Source organism: Bos indicus x Bos taurus, chromosome 25 (genome assembly GCF_003369695.1).
Source record: "Bos indicus x Bos taurus breed Angus x Brahman F1 hybrid chromosome 25, Bos_hybrid_MaternalHap_v2.0, whole genome shotgun sequence".
Lineage (NCBI taxonomy): Eukaryota > Metazoa > Chordata > Mammalia > Artiodactyla > Bovidae > Bos > Bos indicus x Bos taurus.
Genome location: NC_040100.1, coordinates 6346178 through 6373039, shown reverse-complemented (window position 1 = coordinate 6373039; position 26862 = coordinate 6346178). Strand labels below are relative to the sequence as shown.

At 47.8% G+C, this 26862-nt stretch overlaps 1 protein-coding gene and 1 long non-coding RNA gene across 2 annotated transcripts; one reads left to right on the top strand and one right to left on the bottom strand.

Moving 5' to 3' along the window:
* Nucleotides 1-7615: 7615 nt before the first annotated feature.
* Nucleotides 7616-25552, top strand: LOC113883877. Its single transcript, XR_003508755.1, has 2 exons — nt 7616-7729; nt 24452-25552. It is a non-coding gene; the product is annotated as an uncharacterized LOC113883877 (long non-coding RNA).
* Nucleotides 14382-16260, bottom strand: PVRIG (PVR related immunoglobulin domain containing). Its single transcript, XM_027528011.1, has 5 exons — nt 15921-16260; nt 15482-15835; nt 15273-15396; nt 15114-15174; nt 14382-15012 (listed from the first exon to the last, which is right to left on the bottom strand). Exons 1-5 carry the CDS (start codon nt 15979-15981, stop codon nt 14680-14682), a joined length of 933 nt encoding a protein of 310 aa, XP_027383812.1. The 5' UTR covers nt 15982-16260; the 3' UTR covers nt 14382-14679.
* Nucleotides 25553-26862: the final 1310 nt, after the last annotated feature.

Genomic DNA, 26862 nt, shown 5'->3' with positions numbered 1-26862 from the left:
TTACATTGTCTATAATCTATCTTAAATTTTTTTAAATATAAAATGGAAAGTATGGGTCAAGGTTCAGTTTTATTTCTTTGCACCTGGACATCCAGTTGTTATAGCACCACTGGTTAAAAATACTATTCTTAACTTAATTACCTTGGCACCTTTGTTGAAAATCAATTGAATATACAGTCCTTTGGTATCTGTGGGCTTTCCTCATAGCTAAGTTGGTAAAGAATCTGCCTGCAATGCAGGAGACCCTGGTTTGATTCCTGGGTCGGGAAGATCCGCTGGAGAAGGGATAGGCTACCCACTCCAGTGTTCTTGGGCTTCCTTTGTGGCTCAACTGGTAAAGAATCTGCCTGCAATGCGAGAGACCCAGGTTCAATCCCTGGGTTCAATCCCTGGGTTGAGAAGATCCCCTGGAGAAGGGAAAGGCTAACCCACTCCAGTATTCTGGCCTGGAGAATTCCATGGACTGCATAGACCATGGGGTTGCAAGGAGTCAGACACGACTCTGCGTATCTGTGGAGGTGATTGGTTCTGGGACCCACCCTGTGAATACAAAAATCTCAGGATGTTCAAGTCCCTTATATAAAATAGCATAGTATTTGCATATAACCTACACAATCTTCTCATACAGCTTAATCTTAATTATTTTATACTTAAATACAACTGACATACAATTTGTTTCAGGTGTACTACATAATGATTTGACATTTGCATACATTATGAAATAATAACCTCAAGTCTAGTAACCATCTGTCTCCATACAAAAGTTTTACAATATTATTGAAAGTGAAGTTAGCCATTTAGTCACATCCAGTTCTTTGCGACCCTATGGACTGTAGCCTGCTAGACTCCCCTTTCCATGGAATTCTCCAGGCAAGAATACTGGAGTGTGGGTAGCCATTCCCTTCTCCGGGGGATCTTCCTGACCCAGGCATGGAACCTAGGTCTCCTACATTGCAGGCAGATTCTTTACTGTCTGAGTCATCAGAGAAGCATGCCCATGATTTATAGCTGAAAGTATGTGCCTCTTAATCTCCTTCCCCTATTTTGTCCCTGCCCTCAACCTTCTCTTCTCTGGTAACCATCAATATGTTGTTTGTATCAATTTGTCGTTCATTTTCTCTTGTTTTTTAGATTCCATATATAAGTGAGGTCATGTGCTATTAGTTTTTCTCTGATTTATTTCCCTTAGCGTAATTCCCTCTCCATGCATCCATGTTGCTGCAAATGGCAAGATGTCATTTTGTTATGGCTGGGTCATACTCCATTGTTTAAATATACCACATCTTCCTTATTCCTCTATTGATGGACACTTAGGCTGCTTCCACATCTTGGCTACTGTAGTGCTGCAGTGAACATAGGCATGCAAATACTATTTCCAATCAGTGTTTTCATTCAGATAAATATCCAGAAGTGAAATTGCTGTATCATATCCAGTTCTGTTTTTTAGTATTTTGAGGAACCTCCACCCTGTTTTTTATAGAGGTTACACTCTTACATTCTCACCAGCAGTGCACAAAAGTTTCCTTTTCTACATTTTCACCAACACTTCATTTTCATCTTCTTGATGACAGCCATTGTGGCAGATATGCAGTTTTTTTGTCATTTCATTGTGGTTTTGATTTTCATTTCTCTTATTAGTCATATTAAGCAGTTTTCCATGTGTCTGGAGGCCATCTGTAGGTTTTTCTTTGGAAAAATGTCTATTCAGGTCTCCTGCCCACTAAAATTTTTTCAATTGGATTGTTTGATTTTTGATGTTGAGTTGTGTGAGTTCTTTGTATATTTGGATATTAACCCCTTATCAGATGTACCATTTGCAATGATCATTTCCTGATCAGTAGGAGATCTTTATGTTTTGTTGATAGTTTCCTTCTCTGTAAAAAAGCTTTTCAATTCAGGCTGGCCCCATTTGTCTGCTTTTGCTTTTGTTTCCTTTGCCTAAGGAGACAGAGTCAAAAAAAAAAAAATTGCCAAGACTGATGTCAAAGAGTCTACTGACTATATTTTCTACTAGAAGTTTTATGGTTTCAGGTCTTGCATTTAAGTCTCTAATCCACTTTGTGTTTATTTTCATACATGGTGTGAGAAAGTAATCCGGTTTGTTTCCTTAGCATGTTACTTTGCTGCCGAGTTTTCCCAATGCCATTTATTGAAGATTCGACTTTTTCCCCATTGTATAGTCTTGCCTCCTTTTTGATATATTTATTGCCCATATAAAACCCCATGGACAGAGGAGCCTGGTGGGCTACCATCCATGGGGTCACAAAAGAGACCCGACTTAGAGACTAAACAGCAACTGTTCATAGTATTCACGTGTGATTTTTTTTGTGAGTCTCTGTAATACTAGTTGTTATTTCTCCTTTCATTTCTTATTTTGTTTATTAGGTCTCTTTTGTTATATTCGTTTTCTGGTCTCTATTCTGTTCCATTGATCTAGGTATCTGTTTCTATGCCAGTACCATACTGTTTTGGTTACTGCAGCTTTGTAGTATGGTTTAAAATCAGGGCATGTGACACCTTCAACTTTGTTCTTACTCAGGATTGCTTGGGCTATTGGGGTCTTTTGTGTTTCACTGAAGATTTTAGAATTATTTGTTTTGGTTCTGTGAAAAAAGTCATGGGTATTTTGATAGAGATTGCACTGAATCTGTAGATTTAGTCTGGTCATTTTAACAATATTAATTCTTTCATTCCATGAGCACAGTGTATCTTTACATTTGTGTCACCTTAAATGTCTTTTATCAGTGTCTTACAGTTTTCAGAGTACAAGTCTTTTAGCACTCTGGTTAGATTTATTCATAAGTGCTTTATTCTTTTTAATGCAGTTGTAAATAGGATTGTTTTAATGTATTTTTCTCATAGTTCATTTTTAGTTTATAGAAATGCTGCATATTTTGTTCTGTTTTGTATATTGCACTTCACTGAATTCACTTATTTTAGGAAGGTTATTTTTTTGCTATCATCTTTAGGATTTTCTGTATATAGTATCATATCATATGAAAACAGTGACAGAGTTACTATTTCCTTTCCAATCTGGATTTTTGTTTTCTTTACTGACTTCTGCAGCTAGGATTTACAATATACTATGTTGAAAAAAAGTGGTACAAGTGGGCATACTTGTCTTGTTTCTGACTTAGAGGAAGTGCTTTTAGTCTTTCACCATTGAGTATAAAGTTGGCTGTGGGTTTGTCATATATGGCCTTTATTATACAGAAGTAAGTTCCCTCTGTACCAACTCTGTGGAGACTTTTTATTGTAAATTAATGTTGAATTTTGTCAAAAGATTTTCCTGCATCTATTGAGGTTATCATGTTGTTTTTATCTCTCAATTTGTTAATGTGATGTAACACATTGATTTAATGACATTGAATCATCCTTACGTCCCTGGAATCAGGGATTTGGGGGTTTGATTTTGGGGTTTGATGCTTTTAGTGTATTGTGTTTGGTTTGCTAATATTTTGAAGACTTTGCACCTATGTTCATCAGGGATATTGCCCTGGAATTCTCTTCTTTGTGGTTCATTTATCTGGTTTGTGTATCAGCGTGATTCTGGGCTTCCAGAATGATTTCAGAAGCATTTTTCAATATTTTGGGATAGTTTGAGGAAGATAGGTTCCTAAATGTTTGGTAGACTCCACCTATGAAGCCATCTGACTCTGAACTTGTGTTTGTTGGGAGGGTTTCTTTGTTTTTATTACTTAATTTCATTACTGGTAATCTGTTCATGTTTTTTATTTCTTCCTGATTCAGTCTTAGGAGACTATACTTTCTAGGAATTGGTCCGTTTCCTCTAGATAGTCCATTTTATTGATGTAACTTGTTCATGGTAATCTCTTTTATGATCTTTTATATTACGTATTATATCCTTTTTGCTCATTTATTTTCTGCACGATAGTTTGTATCTTTTAATCTCTTGCTTCTGTCTTGCACTACCCCCCCCCCCCCACTTCCTACTGGTAACTAACAACATCTGTGAGTCTGTTTCTGTTTTGTTATATTCATTTATTTTATTTTTTTAGATTCCTCATACAAGTGTTAACACACAGTACTTGTCTTTCTCTGACTTATTTCACTGGACATAATACCCTCTGTTTCTATCCACGTGGTTGCAAATGGCAGAATTTCATTCTTTTTTATTGCTGAGTAATACACTGTGATGTGCATGTGTGGGTGGGCTTCCCAGGTGGCTCAGTGGTGAAGAATCTGCCTGCTAATGTGGGAGATGCAGGTTTGATCCCTGGCTCAGGAAGATTCCTCTGGAGAAGGAAATGACAACCCGCTTCAGTATTCTTGCCTGGGAAACCCCATGGACAGAGGAGCCTGGTGGGCTACCGTCCATGGGGTCACAAAAGAGACCCGACTTCGAGACTAAACAGCAACTGTTCGTACTATTCACGTATGATTTTTTTTTGTGAGTCTCTGTAATACTAGTTGTTATTTCTCCTTTCATTTCTTGTTTTGTTCATTGGGTCCTTTTTCTTGATGAGCCTGTGTAAAGGCTTATCAATTTTGTCTTTCAAAAAAACAGTCTTTTGTTTCATTGATTTTTTTTTTTCTTTTGGTCTCTATTTTATTTCCTCTCTGGTCTTTCTTTCTGCCAAATTTGGGCTATGGTTATTATTATAATTCCTTTGGATGGTAAGTAAGGTGGTTTGAGAGTTTGCTTGTTTCTTGAGGTAGGCCTATATAGCTATAAACTTCCCTCTTAGAATTGCTGTTCTGTATGCCATGGGAGAAGGCAATGGCACCCCACTCCAGTACTCTTGCGTGGAAAATCCCATGGATGGAGGAGCCTGGTGGGCTGCAGTCCATGGGGTCTCGAGGAGTTGGACACGACTGAGTGACTTCACTTTCACTTTCCACTTTCATGCACTGGAGAAGGAAATGGCAACCCACTCAGTGTTCTTGCCTGGAGAATCCCAGGGACGGGGGAGCCTGGTGGGCTGCAGTCCATGGGGTCGCACAAAGTCGGACACGACTGAAGTGACTTAGTAGTAGTAGTAGTAGTAGTAGTAGTAGTAGTAGTAGTAGTAGTATCCCATAGATTATGGAAAGTTGTTCCCTCTTCATTTGTCTGGAGGTATTTTCTGATTTCCCCTTTGATTTCTTCAACCCCCCCTTTTTTTTAGTAGCATGTTGTTTAGTCTCCATGTGTTTGTGATATTCCCATTTTTCTTCCTGTTATTGTTTTCTGGTTTCATACCATTGTGGTTAGAAAAAATGCTGATATAATTTCTTTACTCTTCAATTTGGACACTTTTATGGCCTAGTATGTGATCTGTCTTGGAGAATGTTTCATGTGCACTTAAATGTTGGGTAGTCTATTCTTTTTGGATGTAATGTCCTATAGATAGCTATGAAGTCTAACTGGTATAAGGTGTCATTTAAGACCATTCAGTTCAGTTCAGTCACTCAGTCGTGTCCGAATCTTTGCGACCCCATGAATCACAGCACGCCAGGCCTCCCTGTCCATCACCAACTCCCGGAGTTCACTCAAACTCACGTCCATCGAATTGGTGATGCCATCCAGCCATCTCATCCTCTGTCGTCCCCTTCTCCTTCTGCCCCCAATCCCTCCCAGCATCAGAGTCTTTTCCAATGAGTCAACTCTTTGCATGAAGTGGCCAAAGTACTGGACTTTCAGCTTTAGCATCATTGCTTCCAGAGAACACCCAGTACTGATCTCCTTTAGAATGGACTGGTTGGATCTCCTTGAAGTCTAAGGGACTCTCAAGAGTCTTCTCCAACACCACAGTTCAAAAGCATCAGTTCTTCGGTGCTCAGCCTTCTTCACAGTCTATCTCTCACATCCATACATGACCACTGGAAAAACCATAGCCTTGACTAGACGGACCTTTGTTGGCAAAGTAATGTCTCTGCTTTGGAATATGCTATCTAGGTTGGTCATAACTTTCCTTCCAAGGAGTAAGCGTCTTTTAATTTCATGGCTGCAATCACCATCTGCAGTGATTTTGGAGCCCAGAAAAATAAAGTCTGACACTGTTTCCCCATCTATTTGCCATGAAGTGATGGGACCAGATGCCATGATCTTCATTTTCTGAATGTTGAGCTTTAAGCCAACTTTTTCACTCTCCTCTTCCACTTTCATCAAGAGGCTTTTTAGTTCCTCTTCACTTTCTGCCATAAGAGTGGTTTCATCTACATATCTGAGGTTATTGAAGACCATTATTTCCTTATTATTATTATGTTCGAACAGAATGTCCATTGTGACGTGTTAAAAGTTTCCTACTGTTATTATATTGTCAGTTTCTACTCTTAAGTTTGTTGACATTTGCTGTGTATAACTGGTGCTCTTATATTAGATGAATATATGTTAATGAATGTTATAGTTTCTTGTATTCATCCCTTTATCATTATATAATGCCCTTCTTTGTCTTTTGTTATAGACTTTGTTTTAAAATTTATTGTCTGATGTGAGTATTGCTACTTTTTTGTCATTTCCATTTGCTTGAAATATCTTTTTCCATTACTTCACTCTCAATTTGAATGTTTTCAGCTCTGAAGCAAATCTCTTATAAAGAGCATATAGATGAGTCTTTTAAATCCAATCAGCCCCTCTTTGATTGGAGTATTTAGTTCAATGACATTTAAAGCGATTTTTTTTTTTTTTAGTTCTACCAGTTTACTGCTACCAGCCCATCTCCCTCCACTGTCATGCAAACGTGCTCAGTCATGTAACCCCATGGACTGCAGCCCGCCAGGCTCCTCTGGCCATGGACTCTTCCAGGCAAGAATACTGGAGTGGGTTGCCATTTCCTTTTCCATAAAGTGGTTATTGATCTGTATTACTTACTGCCGTTTGTTCCTTGTTTTCTGGTTGTTTTTGTAGTTCTTCTTTTAGTTTCTTCCCCTTTGGCTGCTTTTCTTTAGTGGCATGGCTGTATTCCTTTCTCTCTAGTTTTTGTGTATGTGTTGTAGATTTTTGACTTGTGGTTACCACGGAGTTCATATATGTTGACCTATAACTAGACTCACTTGTTTTAAACTGGTAGTCATTTAAGTTCACATGAATCCTAAAAGATCTACATTTTAAAAATTCCCGTATGTGGGAGATGTTCAGTGGGGCCCAGCAGCAGGCTCCCCTCTGGTCACCAGACCTGTGTGTTCTGGGATGGCCCCTACGCACACTGCCCGGGCCCTTCCACTGCAGCTGTGCTAGTCGCGCGCATCCCGGCCCAGCGGCTACCAGGCCCACTGGCGGGTGGGGGAGCCGTACACTGTGGTTGGCCTGTCGGCCTGGGGTGGGGCCTGAGACCACCGCTGGCCTGTTGGCGGACAGGGCCTCGGCCCCGGTGCTCGTAGGCTAGAGGGAGGATTCCGACATGGTGCCCGCCAGTGCGGGTGTTACCCTGATGGAGTGAACTCCAGAAAAGGCGGCTGCCAGCATCTCTGTCCTTAGGGGGAGAGGCCTTTGGCCTCTCTAGGAGGCTCGCCAAGATCAGCGCGTGGGACTGACCCAGGCTCCTTTCGAGCTGGGTCAGTTGTTTTCTGGTTGTTCCTTGTTTTCTGGTTGTTTTTGTGGTTCTTCTTTTAGTTTCTTCCCCATTGGCTGATTTTCTTTAGTGGTGCGGTTGTATTCCTTTCTAGTTTTTGTGTGTCTGTTGTAGATTTTTGTGTATCTGCCTCTCTACTGGGACTCTGTGTGAGATTTTGCACTTGCCCTTTAAGAATGGAGTCTGTTTCCTACAGCCTTCATGCTCTCCTGAACGTAAGTCCACTGGTTTTCAAAGCCAGCTGTTCGGGGGGACTCATCTTCCCAGTGTAGGACCTCTGGGACTGGGGAGCCTGATGTGGGGCTTGGACCTCTCACTCCCTGGGGAGGACCTCTAGGATTGTGGTATTCCCTCCATAGGTGGGTTGTAAACCTGGGGTGTGGGTCCTGACTGCACTGCATGTCTGCCCCTCCTAGCCATCTGTGTGGTTCCTTCTTTGTCTTTAGTTGTGGGGAATCTTTTCTGCTCATTTTCAGGTCATTCTCATAGATAGTGGCTCTGTAGGTAATTTTAATTTTGGTGTATTCATGGGTGGAGGTGAGTTCAGGGTCTTCCTTCTCCACCATCTTGGTCACCTCTCTCCTGTATAGTTTATTTTAAAAAATTTTTATTGTGATAATTTCAGATGTATAGCAAAGTGAGTGATTCAATTATATGTGTAAATAAATACCTATATTCTTCTTTTACAGTCTCTTCCATCAGAGATTAGTCTAAGATGTTTCACATAGTTCCCTGTGTTACACAGCAGGTTCTTGTTGATTATCTGTTTTATATATATAATGTGTATCTGTTAACCCCAAACTCCTAATGTATCTTTCTCTACCCTTCCCCTGTGGTAACCATAAGCTTATCTTCTGAGTCTGTTTTATAAATGAGTCCATTTATATCATTTTTTTTGATTCCACATACAAGCAGTATCGTATGATATTTGTCTTTCTCTGTTTGACTTCACATAGTGTGATAATCTCTAGGTCTATCAAGGTTGCTGCAAATGGCATTATTTCATTCTTTTTATGGCTGAGTAATATTCCATTGTATACATGTATGCATCTTTATCCATTCGTCGTTGATGGGCATTTACTTCGGTTGCCTCCGTGTCTTGGCTATTGTGAATAGTGTTGCAGTGAACACGGGTGCACGTGTCTTTAAAAGCGTGGTTTTCTCCAGATGTATGCCCAGGAGTAGGATTGAAGGATCATATGGTAGCTCTATTTTTAGTTTTTTAAGGAAGCTTCATAATGTTCTCGAATTTACACTCCCACCAACAGTGTAGGAGGGTTCTTTTTCTCCACATCCTTTCCAGCATTTATTATTTGTAGACTCTTTGCTGTTCTATACTTTCTTCTCAACCATCTTGGCCACCTCCCTCCTGCACACTTTAAATTACCTCTGGATTACTTATAATACCTTACACAATATAAATGTTATGTAAAGAGTTGCGAACATGTGGCTAATTCAACTTTTGCTTTGTGGAAATTTCTGAAAAATTTTTGCTAAATACCTTTGATCCACAGTTAGTTGAATCTGCAGATGTGGAGGGCTGACTGTAAATATACACGTGCGGGGGTCTATTTAAGACTATTCTGTTCCATTAATCTACATCTATTCTTCCCCCAATACTCCTCACTGGCTTGATTACTTTAGCTTTACATAAGTTTTGAATTCAATAATATGAGTCTCCAACTTCGTTTTTTTCAGAATTGTTTTACTTTTCCAAATAAAGATATAATTGCCATATGATATAGGAATTTTACTTCTATATTTCCAAATACATTTTAAGTTTTAAAATCAGCTGGGCAGTTTCTACAATGCAGCCTGCTGGAGTATCAATTCAGAATGCTTTGACTCTGTAGATACATTGCATGCTATGCTCAGTCACTTCAGTCGTGTCCGACTCTGTGCGACCCCATGGACAGCAGCCCACCAGGCTCCTCTGTCCACGGGACTCTCCAGGCAAGAACACTGGAGTGGGTTGCCATTTCCTGCTCTGGTAGATACATTAGGTAGAAATAATCTTTAAACAATGAGTCTTCTGATCTATAAACATAGTATATCTTACCATTTACTTAGAACTTTTATTTCTTTCCAATATTTTGCATATAATTCTTGTCCCTTCCAAAGATGCTGCCTGGGCTGTTAGGAGGCACTGACATCGCTGCACGTCATTCGAGCTCAGGCATCTCAGCTCTCTCAACTCAAGCGTTTATTGGCCCCTTATCGCCCTTTCCCTGGGATGTGCTGCTGTTAGTCTTCCATCTCAGTGAATGGCATCTCCCCCTACCTAGTTGTTCAAGCTGGAAAACTGGGCTTTACCCATAACACCATCCTGATCCCTTTCCACAGCCGGGAACAACCCTCTGCTTCCAAAAAACATTTTTAATCCATCCACTTCTTTCCATCTACTTTTCACCATCCTTGACTCAGACACTCCATCTCCTGCCTGGATTATGAGGTAGCTTCCTAACTGTTCTCTATTCTCCCTCTCATGCAAGTGTTCTCTACCCAGCACCAGAATGATATTTGTATAATGTAACTCTGATCATCTCACTGTTCTGCTTAAAACCCAGCAAGAGTGACTCCTGCCCTAACAATAAAATCCAGATCCCTTTTTTGGGCTTTGCTTACTGCTCTCTTTTTCGCCTTGTTTCCTGACCTTCCTTGGGCCATGCTAGTGCCAAGCTCTTCTTAACCATGGCGCCTTTGTACATACTTTTTCCTGCCTGGAACGATCTCGCCACAATCTTTGCATAGAGAACTACCACTCATGTTCAGGTTTAATTTTAATTTGGGGGGCAGGTGCTGCACCGTGTGACATGTGGGATTCTAGTTCCCTAACCAAGGATCGGGCTTCCCTGGTGGCTCAGAGGGTAAAGCATCTGCCTGTGATGTGGAAGACCCAGGTTCGATCCCTGGGTCGGGAAGATCCCCTGGAGAAGGGCATGGCAACCCACTCCAGTATTCTTGCCTGGAGAATCCCATGGACAGAGGAGCCTGGTGGGCTATAGTCCATGGGGTCGAAAAGAGTCGGGCACAACTGAGCAACTACACTTACTTACACTTAACCAGGGATCGAACCTGTGCCCTCTTCCTGGGAATTGTGGAGTCCCAACCAGGGACCAGGGAAGTCCCTCAGGTTTTATTTTAAATGTCATCTTGCAAAGGAAAATGACTATGAGATACCACCTTAATGCCTGTCAGAATGACTGTCACCAAAAGGACGGAAAATAGCAAATGTTGGCAAGGATGTGGAGAGAAGGGAACACTTGGGCACTGTTGGTAGGAATGTAAATTGGTGCAACCACTGTGCAAACCAGTATGGAGGATCCTCAAAAAATTAAAGATATAATTGCCATATGCCCTCAATCTTTCCCAGCATCAGGGTCTTTTCAAATGAGTCAGCTCTTCGCATCAGGTGGCCAAAGTATTGGAGTTTCAGCCTCAACATCAGTCCTTCCAATGAACACCCAGGACTGATCTCCTTTAGGATGGACTGGTTGGATATCCTTGCAGTCCAAGGGACTCTCAAAAGTCTTCTCCAACACCACAGTTCAAAGTATCAATTAGTACACCTGGAATTACCATAATATTGTTCCTCAACTGCATTTCAACTTTTCCCTTAAAAATGACTCATGTGGTAAGTTTTGTATATTTTGCTACAAGAAAAAAAATTGGGGAAAAAAGGTCATCCCAGAGGAGCCCTACTCCTCCTCCTCAGAGCACCCTAATCTTTTGTAATGTCTGTTTATTTTATCCAAATAGCTTTCTGACCCATTTCATGGATGCTGAAATGAAGCTGTTGAGGGGTCACTAATGGAAATTCCAGACGTCATGCCCACCCTCAGCAGGGTTTGAGTGGAACCTGAGGTTGGAGGGCCTTCCCACCCCTGGCTTTGCCAGCAGACATAGTGTCCTGTGCTTTCGGGCATCCCCGTGTTGGGGATGGGGCACAGCCTGTGCTTTCTCTCTGGAGAGTCGCTCCCCGGGGGCCTGGGAGAGGCCCAGAGACCAGCAGGGAGGCCAGAGGCTCCCCTGGCTCCGCAACTCTGGCCCCTTCCAGCCCCCGGCTCATCCAGGCCAGCCCTTCTCTCTGGAGGTGCTGGGGCTGGCTAAGCCCTCAGACACCACATCTGATTTCTGCTCCCTAGGTCCCAGACCCTTCCCTTCCTTTGCTAAGGTCAACCCCAGGTGGTGGGCTCCTGGACTGGACTGGGGGTGAGGCCACGACGTTGCCCAGCCCCTACAGCTAACCAGCAAGGGTGTGAGGCTCCCCGGACCCACAGGAAGCCCGAGGTCACACCAGCAGGTGGTGGTGATGCCCAGGGTCCAGTGCTCAGTCTGGGCGGGCAGCAGCACTGGCACTGGCAGCCGAGAGTCGGAAGCCTAGAAAAGCCGTGGGCTCCCCAGAGGGAGGGTGGGAGCTGCGGCCCACCGGGACAGGTGGCAGACCGGGTGGGGAGGAGGGCTCCTGAGCGCTGGGGACTGGGGGTGGTCTCAGGGCGGGGCCGCAGGGCGAGCCCGAGGGTGGGTGGGGGCTGAACTGCAGAAGGGGAGCTTGTGGGTCGCCGAGGGGGGAGCAGGTTGGGGTGCGTCTTCAGGGGCCCCCTGGCCTCGCTGCGGTGGGATGGGAGAGGGAGGAGGAGCAGGTGGCCGGGGGTGGCAGGCAGTCACGGGGAGGAAGGGTCCCCAGGGCTGTCTGAGGGTTGGGCTGGGGTCGCAGGCTCTGGGGCGGGCTCCTGGGCCAGGTGAGGGGGGCGGGGATGCGGGGCTGGTTAGAGAGGATGGGGGTCCCGGATGGGGGCTGGGCCCACAGCTCTGTCGCGCCTTGAGTTCGTTCTTCGCTCCCGCTGGCTGGGCGGGCGGCTTCTGCGGACGGGCCTCCGGACCGCCTCGCGGGGCCGCACAGTCGTGTCGGTGGCGCCACCTGGTGGCCCCCGCACGCCCGGCCGGCGTCTCCGCCGCGGTCTCTTTCTGCCACTCTCCGAGCCCAGCGGCGAGCGTCTCCCCTCCTTCCCACTAAGAACGCCTCTGCCTCCCAGCTGTGGGACCTGGGGCTCTGGCTCCACATCTCTTAAGTGGGCTGTTAAACACCCCGAGTGGCAGGTGTTTTCAAAGTAGTAAATAGGATGCTCCGGGCGGAGTTGCTTAGTGCCTGGGCCTGGTTCACCATCTCCTCATGCCCCTCGGGCCTTACCTCCCTCCCGTGAGGCGCAAAGTGAGCCTCTTGGAGTTGAAGTGAGCCCCCCGGGGTCTCCCAGGCGGGGCGCGGCGCCTGGGATCAGAACCCAAGCCTTATGCCGCCGGATCGGCTGAGGGCATGTCCCTGATGCCCAGGGGAAGTTCTGGGGCTGGCTAAGTCCTGTCGCTTGGCGCCAGTCCTCGCCCCTTTGGGCCTCAGGGACCCCAACTGTTGAACGAAGGCTGGGTTTTGAGGGGACTGTGCGCAGCCACACCTCGGCTCTCAGCCGGGCCCCTCACCACCCCTGGCTCTGACTTGGGGCCGGCTAGGAACAGGCCCGTGGCGGAAGGCCGGCTCAGGCCGCGGGTGGCGGGCTCTCCCGACTCTGATGGGCCGGTGGCCTGGCTGGGGGCCCAGGAGCCCTCAGAGCGGTCCCCTCCTCCCATGAACAGTCTCTTCTAGGCAAGTGAACCTTCCTTCAAGGCCTTCCCTCAGCCCCACTGCCCACCCCTCTGTCCTTGGTCTTGACGTGGTCCCACGGCTGCCCGGCCCCAGGCTATTCCCTTGCTTACATCTCTATCTTGGTTTACCATCAGGGCCCTCCTCAGCACCCCCACCTCTTTCCCATGAGCCCCCAATCCTACATGGACCACTGAGCTGACAAGCCAGTGCTGAGGGCTCCTCAGAGGATGCCAATGACCCTCAACCACCCCCTCGCCCTATCTGGTTCACCCTCTCCCCTGTGTGGTGTAGAGCTGCTGGCTGGTGGGGCTCCCATGGGTTCATTGAACAATGCCTGCAGGAGTAAGTGAGGTTTCTGGAAGATTCTGTGGTTGGGCGTAGTCTCTGAGCAGACCCTCCCTGAGCCAGGCAGAGGAGGCAGTTCCTGGGATAGAGGTGGCACTCCTGGGGTTTCCCACAGGCAGGACCCAGGAAGGGGCCAAGAGCAGCAGGTGCCCCCGCCTGGCTGGGTGCTGTCCGAGCCCGGCTCCAGGCCCATTCTGCGGCCCCCACCCCACCACCCAGAATCCTTCACGGCCCGTGGGTCCTTGCAGTTACAGGGTTCTCACCATGTCTCCTGTGGCAAAGGTGTGAGGAGGCCCGGGCCCAGCTGAGGGTCGCTGGGCCTGTTTACAGGAGGAAAACTGCTCCCGGGGGGTGGGGGGCGATCGTGGGTTCAGGCCGGGTCTGAGCGGCCTCTGCCTGCCCCCACCACCCTTCAAGGTGGCCAGTGGGGAGCAATCCTGGTGCCCAGGTAACAGAGAGGAGCCGGAGGAAGCCGGTGTGGGCAGAGCTGAGGTGGGTCCCCTGCCTCCGAATGTCAGCTCTGGAGGGAGGGCATCAGGGCCCCACCCCCAGGCCATCTCGGGGAGCCCCTGACCTGGGCACTTTTCTGAGGTTGAAGCCCCATAAGCCTTTGCTGCGGTCCCAGGACATAGTGGGATTTGCGGTTGGGCCACCAGACCCCCAACCTGTCTTTGCACCTGGCGTTCCTCAGCCAGACCTGCAGGGCCAGGACATCCCCACCCCCTACCTCCGCCAGGGGTGGGGCAGAGGACAGGTCCCCATGCTGACGCCCCCTCCCCTCCGGTCCTAACCTGGCCCCTCCCAGGGGTTGAAACGCCGCTAAGCTCTTACAAACCTGCCCCCCGCCCCCCACCGCCTGCACCCCCAAAGAAGAAAAGGCCAGGTCAGAGAAACCATTTTTGTTGACAGTTATCGCCCTCACCTGGGGAGCTGAGGACTTGAAAACAGGAAACCACCTGGGATGGGGTTTTGTCGCCTCACACATACACCCGGGTGCCCACGCTTGCACACGTGCTGCCCACATCCGCAGCCCGCGGGGTCTGTGTGGAGACGCTCGCTGGAAGCCTAAGGATAAAACAAGCTGTGCAAAGACTGTGGCCCCCAGAACGCGGACATCCAACAGAGGGGGGGGGGTTCCCAGAGGCCCGGAGAGGAGAAAGGCAGAGTGACCCGGGGTCCCTCTCATCGCACTCCTGAAGGCCCCAAAGCGGCTTTGCGCCCCAGACGGTCCGGGAGCGAGATGTGGTCGGCGCCGGCGTGGAGCGGCCGCTTTTCTGTCTGAGCGTAGAGTCGGTTCTCCACCGAGACGAAGCTGCTGCGTGCGGAGGCCGGCGGGGGCGCCCAGGGGCCGGGGCTCTGGGGTCGGCGCGCGGCGTGGGTGAGGGGCGGCACCCACCCGGGCAGTGGCTGGGGTGGGGGGACCGGGTGCAGGGTTGCCGGGCTGAAGTAGTTGGAGGTCGTGGCGGCGGTGGCGTAGGGAACGTGGAAGGAGGTCAGGGAGGCTTGGCCGGCTGCCTGCAGGGATGATGGGGACGGAGGCCCGAGTGAGGCTCCATCTCCTGGCCCCCCAGCTGCAGTTCCCTCCGTTCCCCTCCGAAACCAGCCCCCATCCTCACACTGGTTCTCCCGTCTGTCTGGGGACTGCCGTGTCTCGGCGGCTGAAGCTTCATGACGGACCTGGGGGAGTGAGGATGGTCAGAGGCAAAGCGTGTGGCCGGCCTGGGATGGGGGGAGATGGGGGCGGTGGACTGGGCTCAGCGGGGGCTGCATCTCACCAGTGCCTCTGCCGACGCAGGAGGTAGAGAAGGTAGATGCAGCCAGAGAGGAGGACCCCCGAGACCCCCAGGATCCCGGCCAGGTCGGCCCGCAGCACGGAGGCTGGACTGGGAGCAGGGAGCTCTGTGCACAGAGAGACATACCAGTCAGGTGGCTGGCGTCCCAAGTCCCTCCCTGTCCCCCCAGCCCCCCTCCTCATCCGCCCCACCTTGGTCTGTGCTGGCGGACAGTTTCCCACAGGCCTCCTGGGAGCCCTCAGGGAAGGACGTGAACTTGCAGCAGAAGGTGGTGTTGGGACTGGAGTCCCTTGCTGCGGTGGGAGCCCTTTCCAAGGTGAGGGAGATGCTGGTACTGGTTTCCCAGCGGGCCCGGCAGGCAGCTGTCCAGTTCTTGGTGCCGAGTGTGGGGTGCAGCACAGCCAGCGTGGTCCCCCCAGCACTGTCGGGGCCCCCATAGCTCACAGTCACCAGGGAGATGGAGCCCGAGCCCAGGAATCCACAGCGGACGGTGAAGGAGGCCTCAGTGGCCTCCCTCTGAACCTGCAGCCACACCTCCGGAGTCCCTGCGGGAGAAGGTGCAGGGACGAGGTCCGGGCCTGGGTCTCCACCCGCACCCAGGGCCTCTGCTCCTCTGCGGCCCCCACTCACCAGTAGTGAGGCAGAGAGTCAGCAGCACCCAGAGCAGGCCCAGGGCCCGGGGCCTGTCCATGGCTCCCCTCTGGCCCGGGCTCCAGGGGGCTGTGGTCGTGGGGACAGCACTTGTATTTCCGGTGTCATCGCAGGAAGTTTTACGTATGAGGATGAGCGGTCCTGGGAGCAGCTGCTGGGTACTCTCAGCAAATCTGCCCCACTTCCTTCTCTGAATCTGGGGTCGAGAAACAACGCCCCCCAAGAAATTTAAAGTGATAGTGACAAGGTTTTCCCTGTTCCCACGCTGCGCTCCAGTGTGAGCGGGACGGTGGCTCAGGTTCCCAGCCCTGCCCTGCCTGTGCGTACCAGCCCTGGGGTGGGGGGCGGCTCTGAGGGGAGATATGCTGCAGGGGGACCTGAGACGATGTCCTTCCCTGGAGAGGGACAGACCCCCTGGTTTGTCTTTAGGAAGAAGGCTGAGACACACACAACCCCCCCAACCTCCCTGAAGGGAATGTGGCAGAACCTGGGGAGAGGAAGCGGAGCCTGCCAGGCACAGCTGGGCTGTGACCTGCCTGCAGAGCTCTGCTCCATCTGCACCTTCCTCCCCACAGCTGAGGGCAACTGGCTTCCAGCTGCTAAGGCCAAAGGCACAGTCATCTAAACTCTTCACTCATCTCAGCCCGTCAGGAAATTCTGAAGGCTTCCCATCCTGGCCACCTGGCCTCTCTTTAACCACCCCACCCCCACCTCTCGGGCTCAAGCTGTCTCTCCCCCTAAGAATCGCTCTAAATCGCTTTCCTGTGTACCTTCGTTTACAGACCACACACTGACCAGAGTGCTGCTGTCAGCAGTGACAAGTGCTCAGGATGCTTTGCGTCCTGTCTTGTCTTCCGCTGAACTTGCATCTGGGCTGAGAGTGGCTTGTTGAGCTTAGGGGATAGAGCAACGGGTCTGTGTGGAGGACTCCTGTCTGGGGTGTGGTGAGAACTCAGAGGGCAGTGCTGCCGAGGCCTGCCCTGGCCACATGCCCCTGATTCAGCATCTCTTCAGACTCCGTGGTGCCAGCCATCAGCCTGTCAGTCTCAAGTGAACCATCCACACCCAAGAGCCAGAATAAGCAGGGCCTCCGGGCCAGTCACTTCACGGCGCCCAGCCCAGGTGGCGTGCATTCTCTTACTCCTCGACCTTCTCTCAGGCTGGGTGCTGGTCTCCAAACCTGACTCAGACCTGCTCTCACCCGCCTTCTCCCCTCCTGTTCCCCTGAGGTGAGGGAGACCTGTGCAGAGCTCGGCCACTCCACGGAGGCCCAGCCCAGCGCGGGTGCCGAGCGCCAGGGCGCACGGGGCCACTGATTTCAGCCTCTCTAGCTGGGAGGACCCTTTTCTTCTCCCCGCTTTGCGAGGCCCAGGTCAGACCCCACCCACTCTAGGAAGCTGTCTCTCCAGAGTGCTTTTCCTTCATGGATAACCTCCCGCCCAGATGGCGGGCCCTGGTGGTGGCTCTTTTATTAACCTCCACACGGTCCAAGTACATAGAGGAGCTCAACACTGGGTGACCGGTGAATGAAAAGCCACGGCACAAAGTTAACTATTCAGCATTTTGGGTTTTTTTCAGTCTTGTAAGTCACGTCGTCCCAGTAAGTTCTCATCGTATGAGATTCAGACGCCAGTGTGGTGTTTGTTGTTGTGTTGGAAGAGCAGAAAACATTACTGTTCTCAGCCGCCCGCTCCCTTTCCCTCTGCATTTTAATCTTCAGTAAGGTTAAGAATGTCCATCTTCTATTGATTCTGGATTTTGTGTGTTGCTTAGGAGGGCCAAAGTATAACTTCATAGCTTTGTTTTTATGCTTAACTCTTATGAGGCTTTACGTTTGATCCATGAAGAATTTTGATTCGGAGCTGGTGTTATTTTACAATTTAGGATGCCAGCCAAGGTCTCCAAACCCCCGTTGAATAGTCACTTGCCATCTTTTGAAATTATTATTGGTAGTTGAGTTATAACATTAGTTTCAGGTATACAGCATAGTGATTTACATTTTTTATAGATTTTACTCCAGAGGGATGGTACGGGGAGGGAGGAGGGTTCAGGATGGGGAACACGTGTATACCTGTGGCGGATTCATGTTGATATATGGCAAAACGATACAATATTGTAAAGTTAAAAAAATAAAATAGTAAAAAAAATAATATTGTGAGCTAAAAAAATAAATAAAGTTACAAAACATTGGCTATATTCCCTGTGCTGTACAAACCTTGGAGCCTTATTTTTTAAATTGAGGTATAGTTTATGTACAATATTATATGTTTCAGGTGACAACATAGTGATTCACAATTTTAAAGGTTCTATTCCATTTATAATTATAAACTATCGGCTATATTCCCTGTATTACACACTAATATCATTCTGGCTTATTTAATTCATAGTAGTTTGTACCCCTTAATCACCCGCCCCTATCTTGCCCCTCTACCATCCCTCTCCCCACTGGTCACCACTAATTTTTTCTCCATGAGTGCTTTTTTGGTATATTCAGTAGTCTGTTGTATTTTTTAAATTCCATTTGTAAGTGATGTACAGTGTTTGACTTTCTCTGACTTATTTCACTAAGCATCAATACCCTCCAGATTCATCTATTGTGTTGCTGTCAACTTCCCCCTTTATGTCGGTTAATATTCAGTTCAGTTCAGTTCAGTCGCTCAGTCGTGTCTGACTCTTTGCAACCCCATGAATCACAGCACGCCAGGCCTCCCCGTCCATCACCAACTCCTGGAGTTCACTCAGACTCATGTCCATCGAGTCAGTGATGCCATCCAGCCATCTCATCCTCTGTCGTCCCCTTCTCCTCTTGCCCCCAATCCCTCCCAGCATCAGAGTCTTTTCCAATGAGTCAACTCTTCGCATGAGGTGGCCAAAGTACTGGAGTTTCAGCTTTAGCATCATTCCTTCCAAAGAAATCCTAGGGCTGATCTCCTTTAGAATGGACTGGTTGGATCTCCTTGCAGTCCAAGAGTCTTCTCCAACACCACAGTTCAAAAGCATCAATTCTTCGGCGCTCAGCCTTCTTCACAGTCCAACTCTCACACCCATACATGACCACTGGCAAAACCATAGCCTTGACTAGACGGACCTTAGTTGGCAAAGTAATGTCTCTGCTTTTGAATATGCTATCTAGGTTGGTCATAACTTTTCTTCCAAGGAGTAAGCGTCTTTTAATTTCATGGCTGCACTCACCATCTGCAGTGATTTTGGAGCCCAAAAAAATAAAGTCTGACACTGTTTCCACTGTTTCCCCATCTATTTGCCATAAAGTGATGGGACCAAATGCCATGATCTTTGTTTTCTGAATGTTGAGCTTTAAGCCCTTTTTCACTCTCCTCTTTCATCAAGAGGCTTAGTTTATGTATTGAGGTGTTCTATGTTGGGTGCATATATATCTTTAATTATTGTTCTTGGAGTGATCCCTTGATCGTTACATAATGTCCTCCTTTGTCTCCTATTCTCTTTGTTGTAAAGTTGGTTTTGTCTGATATTAAGTATTGGTGCCTCAGCTTTCTTTTGATTTCCATTTGCATGGATGCCTTTTTCCATCCCCTCTCTTGGTCTCTGTCTCTTCAGATTAGAAGTGAGTCTCTGGTAGGCAGCACCTATATGAGTCTTGTATCCATTTAGCCACTCTGTGTCTTTTGATTCAAACATTTAGTCTATTGACATTAAAGTAATTACTGATAGGTATGCACTTATTGCTGTTTTATTAACACATTACTGACTGGGGAATTTCTGCAGAAACTAACACCCATGGTGTTAATGTTGACTGGGGGATTTTTGCAGAAACTAACACCTGTGGCATTAATGTGTCTCCAGTCCAAGTGTTGTTTTCTGCTTGTTTTTGTAGTTCTTTTGTTCTTTTTTTGCCTTATTCCCTTGTGAACTGATGACTATCTTTAGTATTTGAATTTCTGTGTGTATGTGTTATAGATTTTTGGTTTGTTGTTACCATGAGGTTTACACATAGCAGTCTATATATATATATGTGATTAACTTGCTGATCTCTTGATTTCAAACACATTTTAATATCTTTTTGTTGTATATCTCTTAACTACTTATTATGAGTATAGATGATTTTTACTACTTTTGTCTTTTAATCTTACTAGTAGCTTTGTATGTGGCTAACTTCCTACTTTTCCTGTATATCTGCCTTTACTAATGAGGTTTTTCCTTTTGTAATATTCATGTTTCTAGTGTTACCTTTTTCTCGCTTGGGTAAATCCCTTTAAGGTTTCTTGGTTTGGTAGTGCTGAACTCTTCCAGCTTTTGCTTGTCTATAAAACTTTTGATCTCTCCATCAAATCTGAACAAAAACCTCGCCGGGTAAAGCATTCTTAGTTGTAGGTTTTCTCTTTTATCACCATTTCACGCATCTCCCTTCTGGCCCGCAAAACTTCTGAAAACTCAGCTGATAGCCTTACGAGAGTTCCCTTGTATGAATCTGGTTCCTTTTCCCTTACTGCTTTCAATATTCTCCAGTTTTGCCATTTTAATTACAGTGTATCCTGGTTGATCCTGTTTGGGACTCTGTGTTTCTTGAACCTGAATGTCTGTTGCTATCCCCAGATTATGGATGTTTTCAGCTCTTATGTCTTCAAATATGTTTCCTGCCCCTTTCTCTCTCTCTCCCCACCTTCTGGGACCTCTGTAACGTGCATGGTAGCGTGCTCAGTGTTCCCCTGGAGGTCTCTTAAAACTGTCCTCATTTTTTATTTTCTGTTCAGCTGTAGCAGTTTCCACTGCTGTCTTCCAGCTCACTGATCCATTCCTCTGTATCATTTAATCTGTTGATTTTTTTCTAGTGTATTTTTCTCTTTATTATTCAGTTCCAGTTTATATTTTCTAACTCTTCCTTAAAACTTCTAACTTCTTACTCTGTTTTTCTATTTTTCTCTGAAGTTCTTTTTTATGACCATTACCTTCAACTTTTTATCGAGTAGATTGACTGTCTCCACTTCACGTAGTTCTGCAACTTTGTCTTTTTCCTTCTTTTGTAACGTTTCTCTGTCACCTCACTCTGCTTAATTTGCTGTTTTTATTTCTATGTAGGGCCAGACTCTTTTTTATGAATGTATTGGAATTCCTGGGCTTCCCTGGTGGCTCAGACAGTAAACAATATGCCTGCACTGCAGGAGACCTGGGTTAGATCCCTAAGTTGGGAGGATCCCTTGGAGAAGGGAATAGCAACCCACTCCAGTATTTTTGCCTGGAGAAGTCCATGGACAGAGGAACCCGGTGGGCTACAGCCCATGGAGTCGCGGAGTTGGACATGACTTGAGTGACCAGCACACTATCTGTTAGATTGGTTACATTTCCTGGTCTTGGAGAAATGGCCTTTTGTAGGAGACGTCCTATGTATCCCAGCAGTGCACTCCCCTCTGGTCACCAGGGATACACGCTCTAGGGGTGGCCCTGTGTGGGTTATGGTGGCAGGCTAATCACTGTGGGCAGTCTGGTGAGCATAGCTGGCCCCTCGTTGGGCTGGCTTCTAGGCCCTGTCTTGTGCAAAGCCTACCAGCTTCTAGTTGGGGCCTGATCACAAGGCTGCTAGCTGACTGCAGAACCCCAGGGGTCCTGGGCCAGTGCTGGTTTACTGGTGAGCGGAGATGGGTCCTAGGGTCTCCGGTTACTGGGCCCTGTGGATCCTGACATTGGTGTCAGCCTGCTTGCTGGGTGGTGCTAAATCCCAAGTTCTCTGGCCAAGGGCCCAAGGTGTCCTAGAACTGGTGAGCAGGGCTCAGGGGGACGCCAGGGCTGTGCCTATCTGCCTGCTGATGGGTGGGCTGGGTCCCACTATGGCAGGCTATGGGGCTGCAATGGTCTGGAGCTAATATCTACCTGTTGGCAGGTGGGGCTAGGGCCTGCCAGCTCGCTACTAGCTGGACCCAGAGCCCAGGGGTATTGGGGCTGGTACTTGCCGACTGATGGGCGGAGTTGCATCCCAGAGTTGGAGTGTGAGGTGAAGTCGGGTCCTGCGCCCTTCAGTGGACAGTGACTGTGGGCTCTGGGGGTCTTAAGGCAGCCTGCCAGGTGCTGGGGGTGGGGTGCCCTGGACCCCCGTCCAGCCCACCAGTGGGCAGACACCAGTTCCAGGACCACAACCCTGCAGCTTGCTATGCCAGGACCCCATGAGCCCTGGCAGTTGCCTGGCCTGAGGCTCCCAGCGCTGGTGCCTGCAGGCTGTCGGGGGTGGGGGCAGTGGTGGGGCCAAGTCCCAAGGCTGATGAACTAGAGGGAGGAGTCCACGTGGAACTTGCCAGCGCCAGTGTCCTTGTGGTAGAACAAGCTCTTCTGCCAGCACTTATGTCCCCAAGGTGGATGCCGGTTGCCACCTGCCTCTCTGGGAGGCTCTCCGAGGTGGCTCTGCCTCAGACTCTTCCGCCCAGAGTCCCCCACCATGTGTCTGTATGTGCCCTTTAAGAGTGGAGTCCATTTCCCACAGCCCTCTGGCTCTCCCTCAAGCAAGCCCCATTAGCCTTCAAGGCCATTCTGCAGGCCCATCTTCCCAATGGCTTTGGCGCCTGATGTGGGCTGCCAATCCCACCCTCCATGGGGAGAACCTCTGCAACTATAATTACTTTTGTATTTGAGGGTTGCTTACTCTGGGTCGACTCTGTCCTAACTCTGCCCCTCTTATCCATTTTGGGGTTCCTTCTTTATATCTTTAGTTGTAGAAGATCTTTTCTGGTAGATTCTGATCTTTCTCATTAATTCTTCTGTAAATAGTGGTAATTTTGGTGTGCCCATGAGAAGAGGTAAACTGAGGGTCTTTCTACTCCATCTTGGCCAAGTCCCCTCAGTCTCTTGGTGTCCTAATTATTAATTCTCACAAAGGGGCCTACTTCTAGATTCTTTCCTAATCTATCCATTGATTTATTTGGTTATTCCAGTGTCAATATCACATGGTCCTAAGTAGAATGCTTTTATGTTCTGATGTATGTGAAGGTGCTCATCCTTTCTCAGAACTTTCTTGGCTATTCCTGAACAGTCTCCAGAATTTTGAGCTCTGGAGACACAAAGGTCATTAAAATCTTTTAAGTACAGTGAGCCATGTATTCACCACTGTTGGCCTTTGCCCTCTGGCCTGGAGGTACAGGTTAGATAACACAGGTCTGGTACTGGCCACCTCCTGCTCTGACACCTCTTGGTGAAAGCCCTGTGGCCACAGCCCTAGTCCTCCTGCAGAGCAAGCAGCACCTATGGTCAGTCTCTGGAAACCTCGAGGGTTTGAACTGGGGCTAGGATTTCCCAGGTCTTCATGATCAGGCAAAGCAGCGGGAAAGCTGCTGGAGTGTGACTGGAGGACCAGGTAAATGGCGCGGGGGCAGCACTCTGCCCACGACAGCCTCCAGACCTCTCAGTGGATCCTCATTTTGAGTTGGTAGAGACAGACTCATTTTTACATCTGTTTTAAATGTGTGTAATAGGCCACTTAAGTTCTTACATCAAAATAATGTAAAAGATTATATCTGAGTGTATACTATGTACTAAATTTGTAACTATGAAACTAACGTATGTGAATTGCTCACCACTACCTGAAGAGCAAATACTTTATCCAGCGTCACAAAGCTAGCAGTACACAGCGAACAGAAGTTGTAGCTCCCAAATTCACTCTACTAACCACTATGCTCAGCAGCTTGTCCCAGTGAAAAATTTAAGTGGAATTATAAAGTTTTCGTCACAAAAGCCACAGCATCTGCCACCTCAGCAGACAACCTGTGCTGAGTTCCTGCCTCAGGCACCCTCGCCATCCTGATGGGGGGGCCAACACACGATCCTGTTTTTCCGCTTCTACCACCCCACTCAGCCCATGACCGGGTCTAATCTACTCAAGTAAATGGACTGTCCTTTGGGTCTCCCCCAGCATTCTGAGCCCTGCCCTCTAGTTTCCTGAGGTTCCTGGGTTCATCTCTGGTGAGTTTGCTGGCTTTCCATTTCTCCCCTCCTGCCTGAGCACTCTTCAGGGCCTATTTCTCAGCAATCCCACTCAACACACAGGGTTTTCAGGGAATCTGTGCTAGAGAGTGAATTGCTTTGTGGCTTCTTCTCAGGATCCTGATGTTCCCTTCCTTTTCCCTGGGAAGGAACTACAGAGAAGGCCTTAAAATGTATTTATGAAAATACCACCCCATTCTCTCACGTCATCCAAGCACAAATTCTTTCATCCTGTAACCCCCAGGGTCAGTGCTGCCTGGAGTTCAAAGGACAAAGTGAAAATTTTAAATGTTTCTTAGCAGAAGGCTTTTCTCAACAAACTGGAAAAACCCTCTTCACTTTAGGAGAGAACACCAACTCCTCCAGGGCTTCCCTGGTGGCTCAGATAGTAAAGAATTTGCCCGCAGTTTAGGAGACCTGGGTTCGATCCCTGGGTTGGGAAGATCCCCTGGAGGGAGGGCATGGCAACCCACTCCAGTATTCTTGCCTGGAGAATCCCATGGACAGAGGAGCCTGTACAGTGGGGTCGCAAAGAGCCAGACATGACTAATACTTTACTTTTTTTTCAGCAACTCACCTTCTGACAGAGTTCATGGTTGCAAGGGAAGAAAAAGTCTTACTGAAAAATATTTAAAATGATTTAAGCAGTGATTCAGCAGCCAGGACAGGCACAGCAACGCCAGTCCCCTGCAAACATTCCTATCAACACGGGAAGGTTCAGCCGTGCAGAGGCCTCCACCTCTCCTGCCGGGACTGGCCTCAGCTGTGGTTCCATCCTGACCTGGGCCTGACTGACCGGAGCTGCTGCTTAGGAAGCCCCAGCCCTGCCTCTGCCAGCTCGGGGCTTACTGGCACAGAACCCTCCAGAGCTGCAGCTGTCAAGGGCGGTACCTGCAACTCAGGTGGTACAAAATACCCACTGGTGTCATGCAGGAAAAATGAAGATTTCTAAAGATAACTAATAAAAAGTTAAGTTCACTGTATTTTCAAGTGACCCTGGTGCCCTCACTTGGTTACACATGCCATGGTTCACGGCTAACAAGGTCAGTGTCATAAGGTCAGAGAAGTAAACTCAGCTTGCGTGACCAACTGCAACTTAACGTGCTGCAGGATGTAGTGGGTTTTTTGTCCCAAACAGTGTGTTTCTCCCTCTAAGAATGCTGTTATTTCAACTTGGAAATCACTTTCTCACCTGTTGACAAGTCTTCCAAATGAAGAATCTCAGTGCGTTCTGACTCATCAAATGCAGCCGAAGAAGCACTTGTTCCATTCGGATTTAAATGTTTGAAAGATAATCTTTTCAGTTAAGAAGTTCAGTTTATTTTGATAGTTTTAAACACACTTTTAACTAGAACTTCAGAAAATAAGCGGATTTTAAAAATGTTTCTCAAAATAGGGGCGGAGATAAGATGGTGAAGGACATGAGCTGACTTCCTCTCATAAAAACGCCAAAATCACAGTGAACTGCTGAACAACCACTGGCAAATGCCGGGACCTGCCGAGGAAAGATGCCCTGCGTCCAAAGGCCAAGTGACCGCAGGAGCCGGCAGGAGCGGCACAAGCACAACAATGTTCTCTCATGTTTCTCACTTTGCTCTCAGTATAATGTTTCTTTTAGAGCAAAAAAGGGGTTTTTGTACTGTTAACCAATAAAATATTTTAAAACATTCCCTCATAAATTCATCCATTACGTGTGAATGCATAGAAGAGATGGTAAATTTTCATTTAATATGTAAGTAATTTTTAAACTGACAAATATGCCCAAAGCATCTTATGACTAAGGTTCTGTTTCAGTTACTGATGCTACATAATGAACCCCCAAAGTGGTGTAAACACCATCGTTCAGTTATGCTCTTGGATTCTGTGGGTCAGGAACTCTGGAAAAGGTACTGGGAAGATGGCTCGTCTCTGTTCCCCGATGGCTGGGACCTTAACTAGAAGACTCAAAAGCTGAGCATTAGAATCACCTGATTCACATCTGAACCACGCCTGGCAGTTGGTGCTCAGTACAGGCCAGGACCTCGGCTAGGGCTGCTGGAGGGACACCTCCATGTGACCTCGCCACATGGCTGCTGGGGCACCAAGAGTGAGTGTCTCAAGAAACAGGATGTGGAAGCTGCCAGTTTCTTCAAGGTCTGGGCTCAGAAATTGGCCCAGCATCACCCCACCGTATCGTGTTTACCTAGCACTCACAGAACCCGTGTTCAAAGGCAAAGGACTTAGACCCAAAGTCTCAATATATGAGGAGTGGCAAAGACTTTGGGGATCATGGTGTAAAACACGCATAGATTCTAAGGTTGGGACTCAACCTCCTCCACTGGTCTGTCGGCTGCATAAAGATCTCCACATTTCCAGAGCTTCCGACTTTCTTTTGATCTCATGAAGTACCAGCTTAATGGGTATTTAAGTAACTTGGGATTCTTTCTCCTCCTAGACCCCTAGTGACCTCTGTCTTCACCTTGGTCTTCCCACTCTGCTCCCAGACCCACAGAAAAGGCTCCTCTCTGGAACTGCTCCACTGATTACAGGTGAAGGTGCCCGGGGCACTGGCACTCTGCCTCTCTAAAATGGGACCCACAAACCCAACTTCTAGCTTTTATCTGGAGGGAGGGAGGAGGAGGAAGAAATGAGTTTGGTTGAGTGACCTCATCACAGGAAACCATGCATCCTTCTGCAGAAACCACTAGACCGGCTGGGCAGCCTGGGACACCACACAGCGAGAACTTGAGATTACAGCAGATGCCCAGGACAGGGAAGAACTGAAGTTGTATCTAAAAGGAGAGGCTGAAGAGTTCCTTAAACCACACAAGGAAGCAGTCACAGCAGAAAGGTGACAACAGTTTCAGGTATTTGATTACTTGTTAGAGGGAACAGAGAACAGTGTTTCAAGAAGCAAAATGAGAACAAGTCAGTTTCAAGAAGTCCAGTAGCCAGAGGCTATTCTATGGAGTCTGGGTGTGAGATGACGGCAGCACTGACA

Excerpts from the sequence above, each read along its gene's own strand:
- PVRIG (XM_027528011.1), bottom strand. The coding sequence starts at position 15,981 with ATGGACAGGCCCCGGGCCCTGGGCCTGCTCTGGGTGCTGCTGACTCTC. Across the intron at positions 15,836-15,920 it reads GACTCTCTGCCTCACTACTG|GGACTCCGGAGGTGTGGCTG; the intron begins GTGAGTGGGGGC and ends CTTCTCCCGCAG. Across the intron at positions 15,013-15,113 it reads AGACAGACGGGAGAACCAGT|GCAGCCGGCCAAGCCTCCCT; the intron begins GTGAGGATGGGG and ends TCATCCCTGCAG.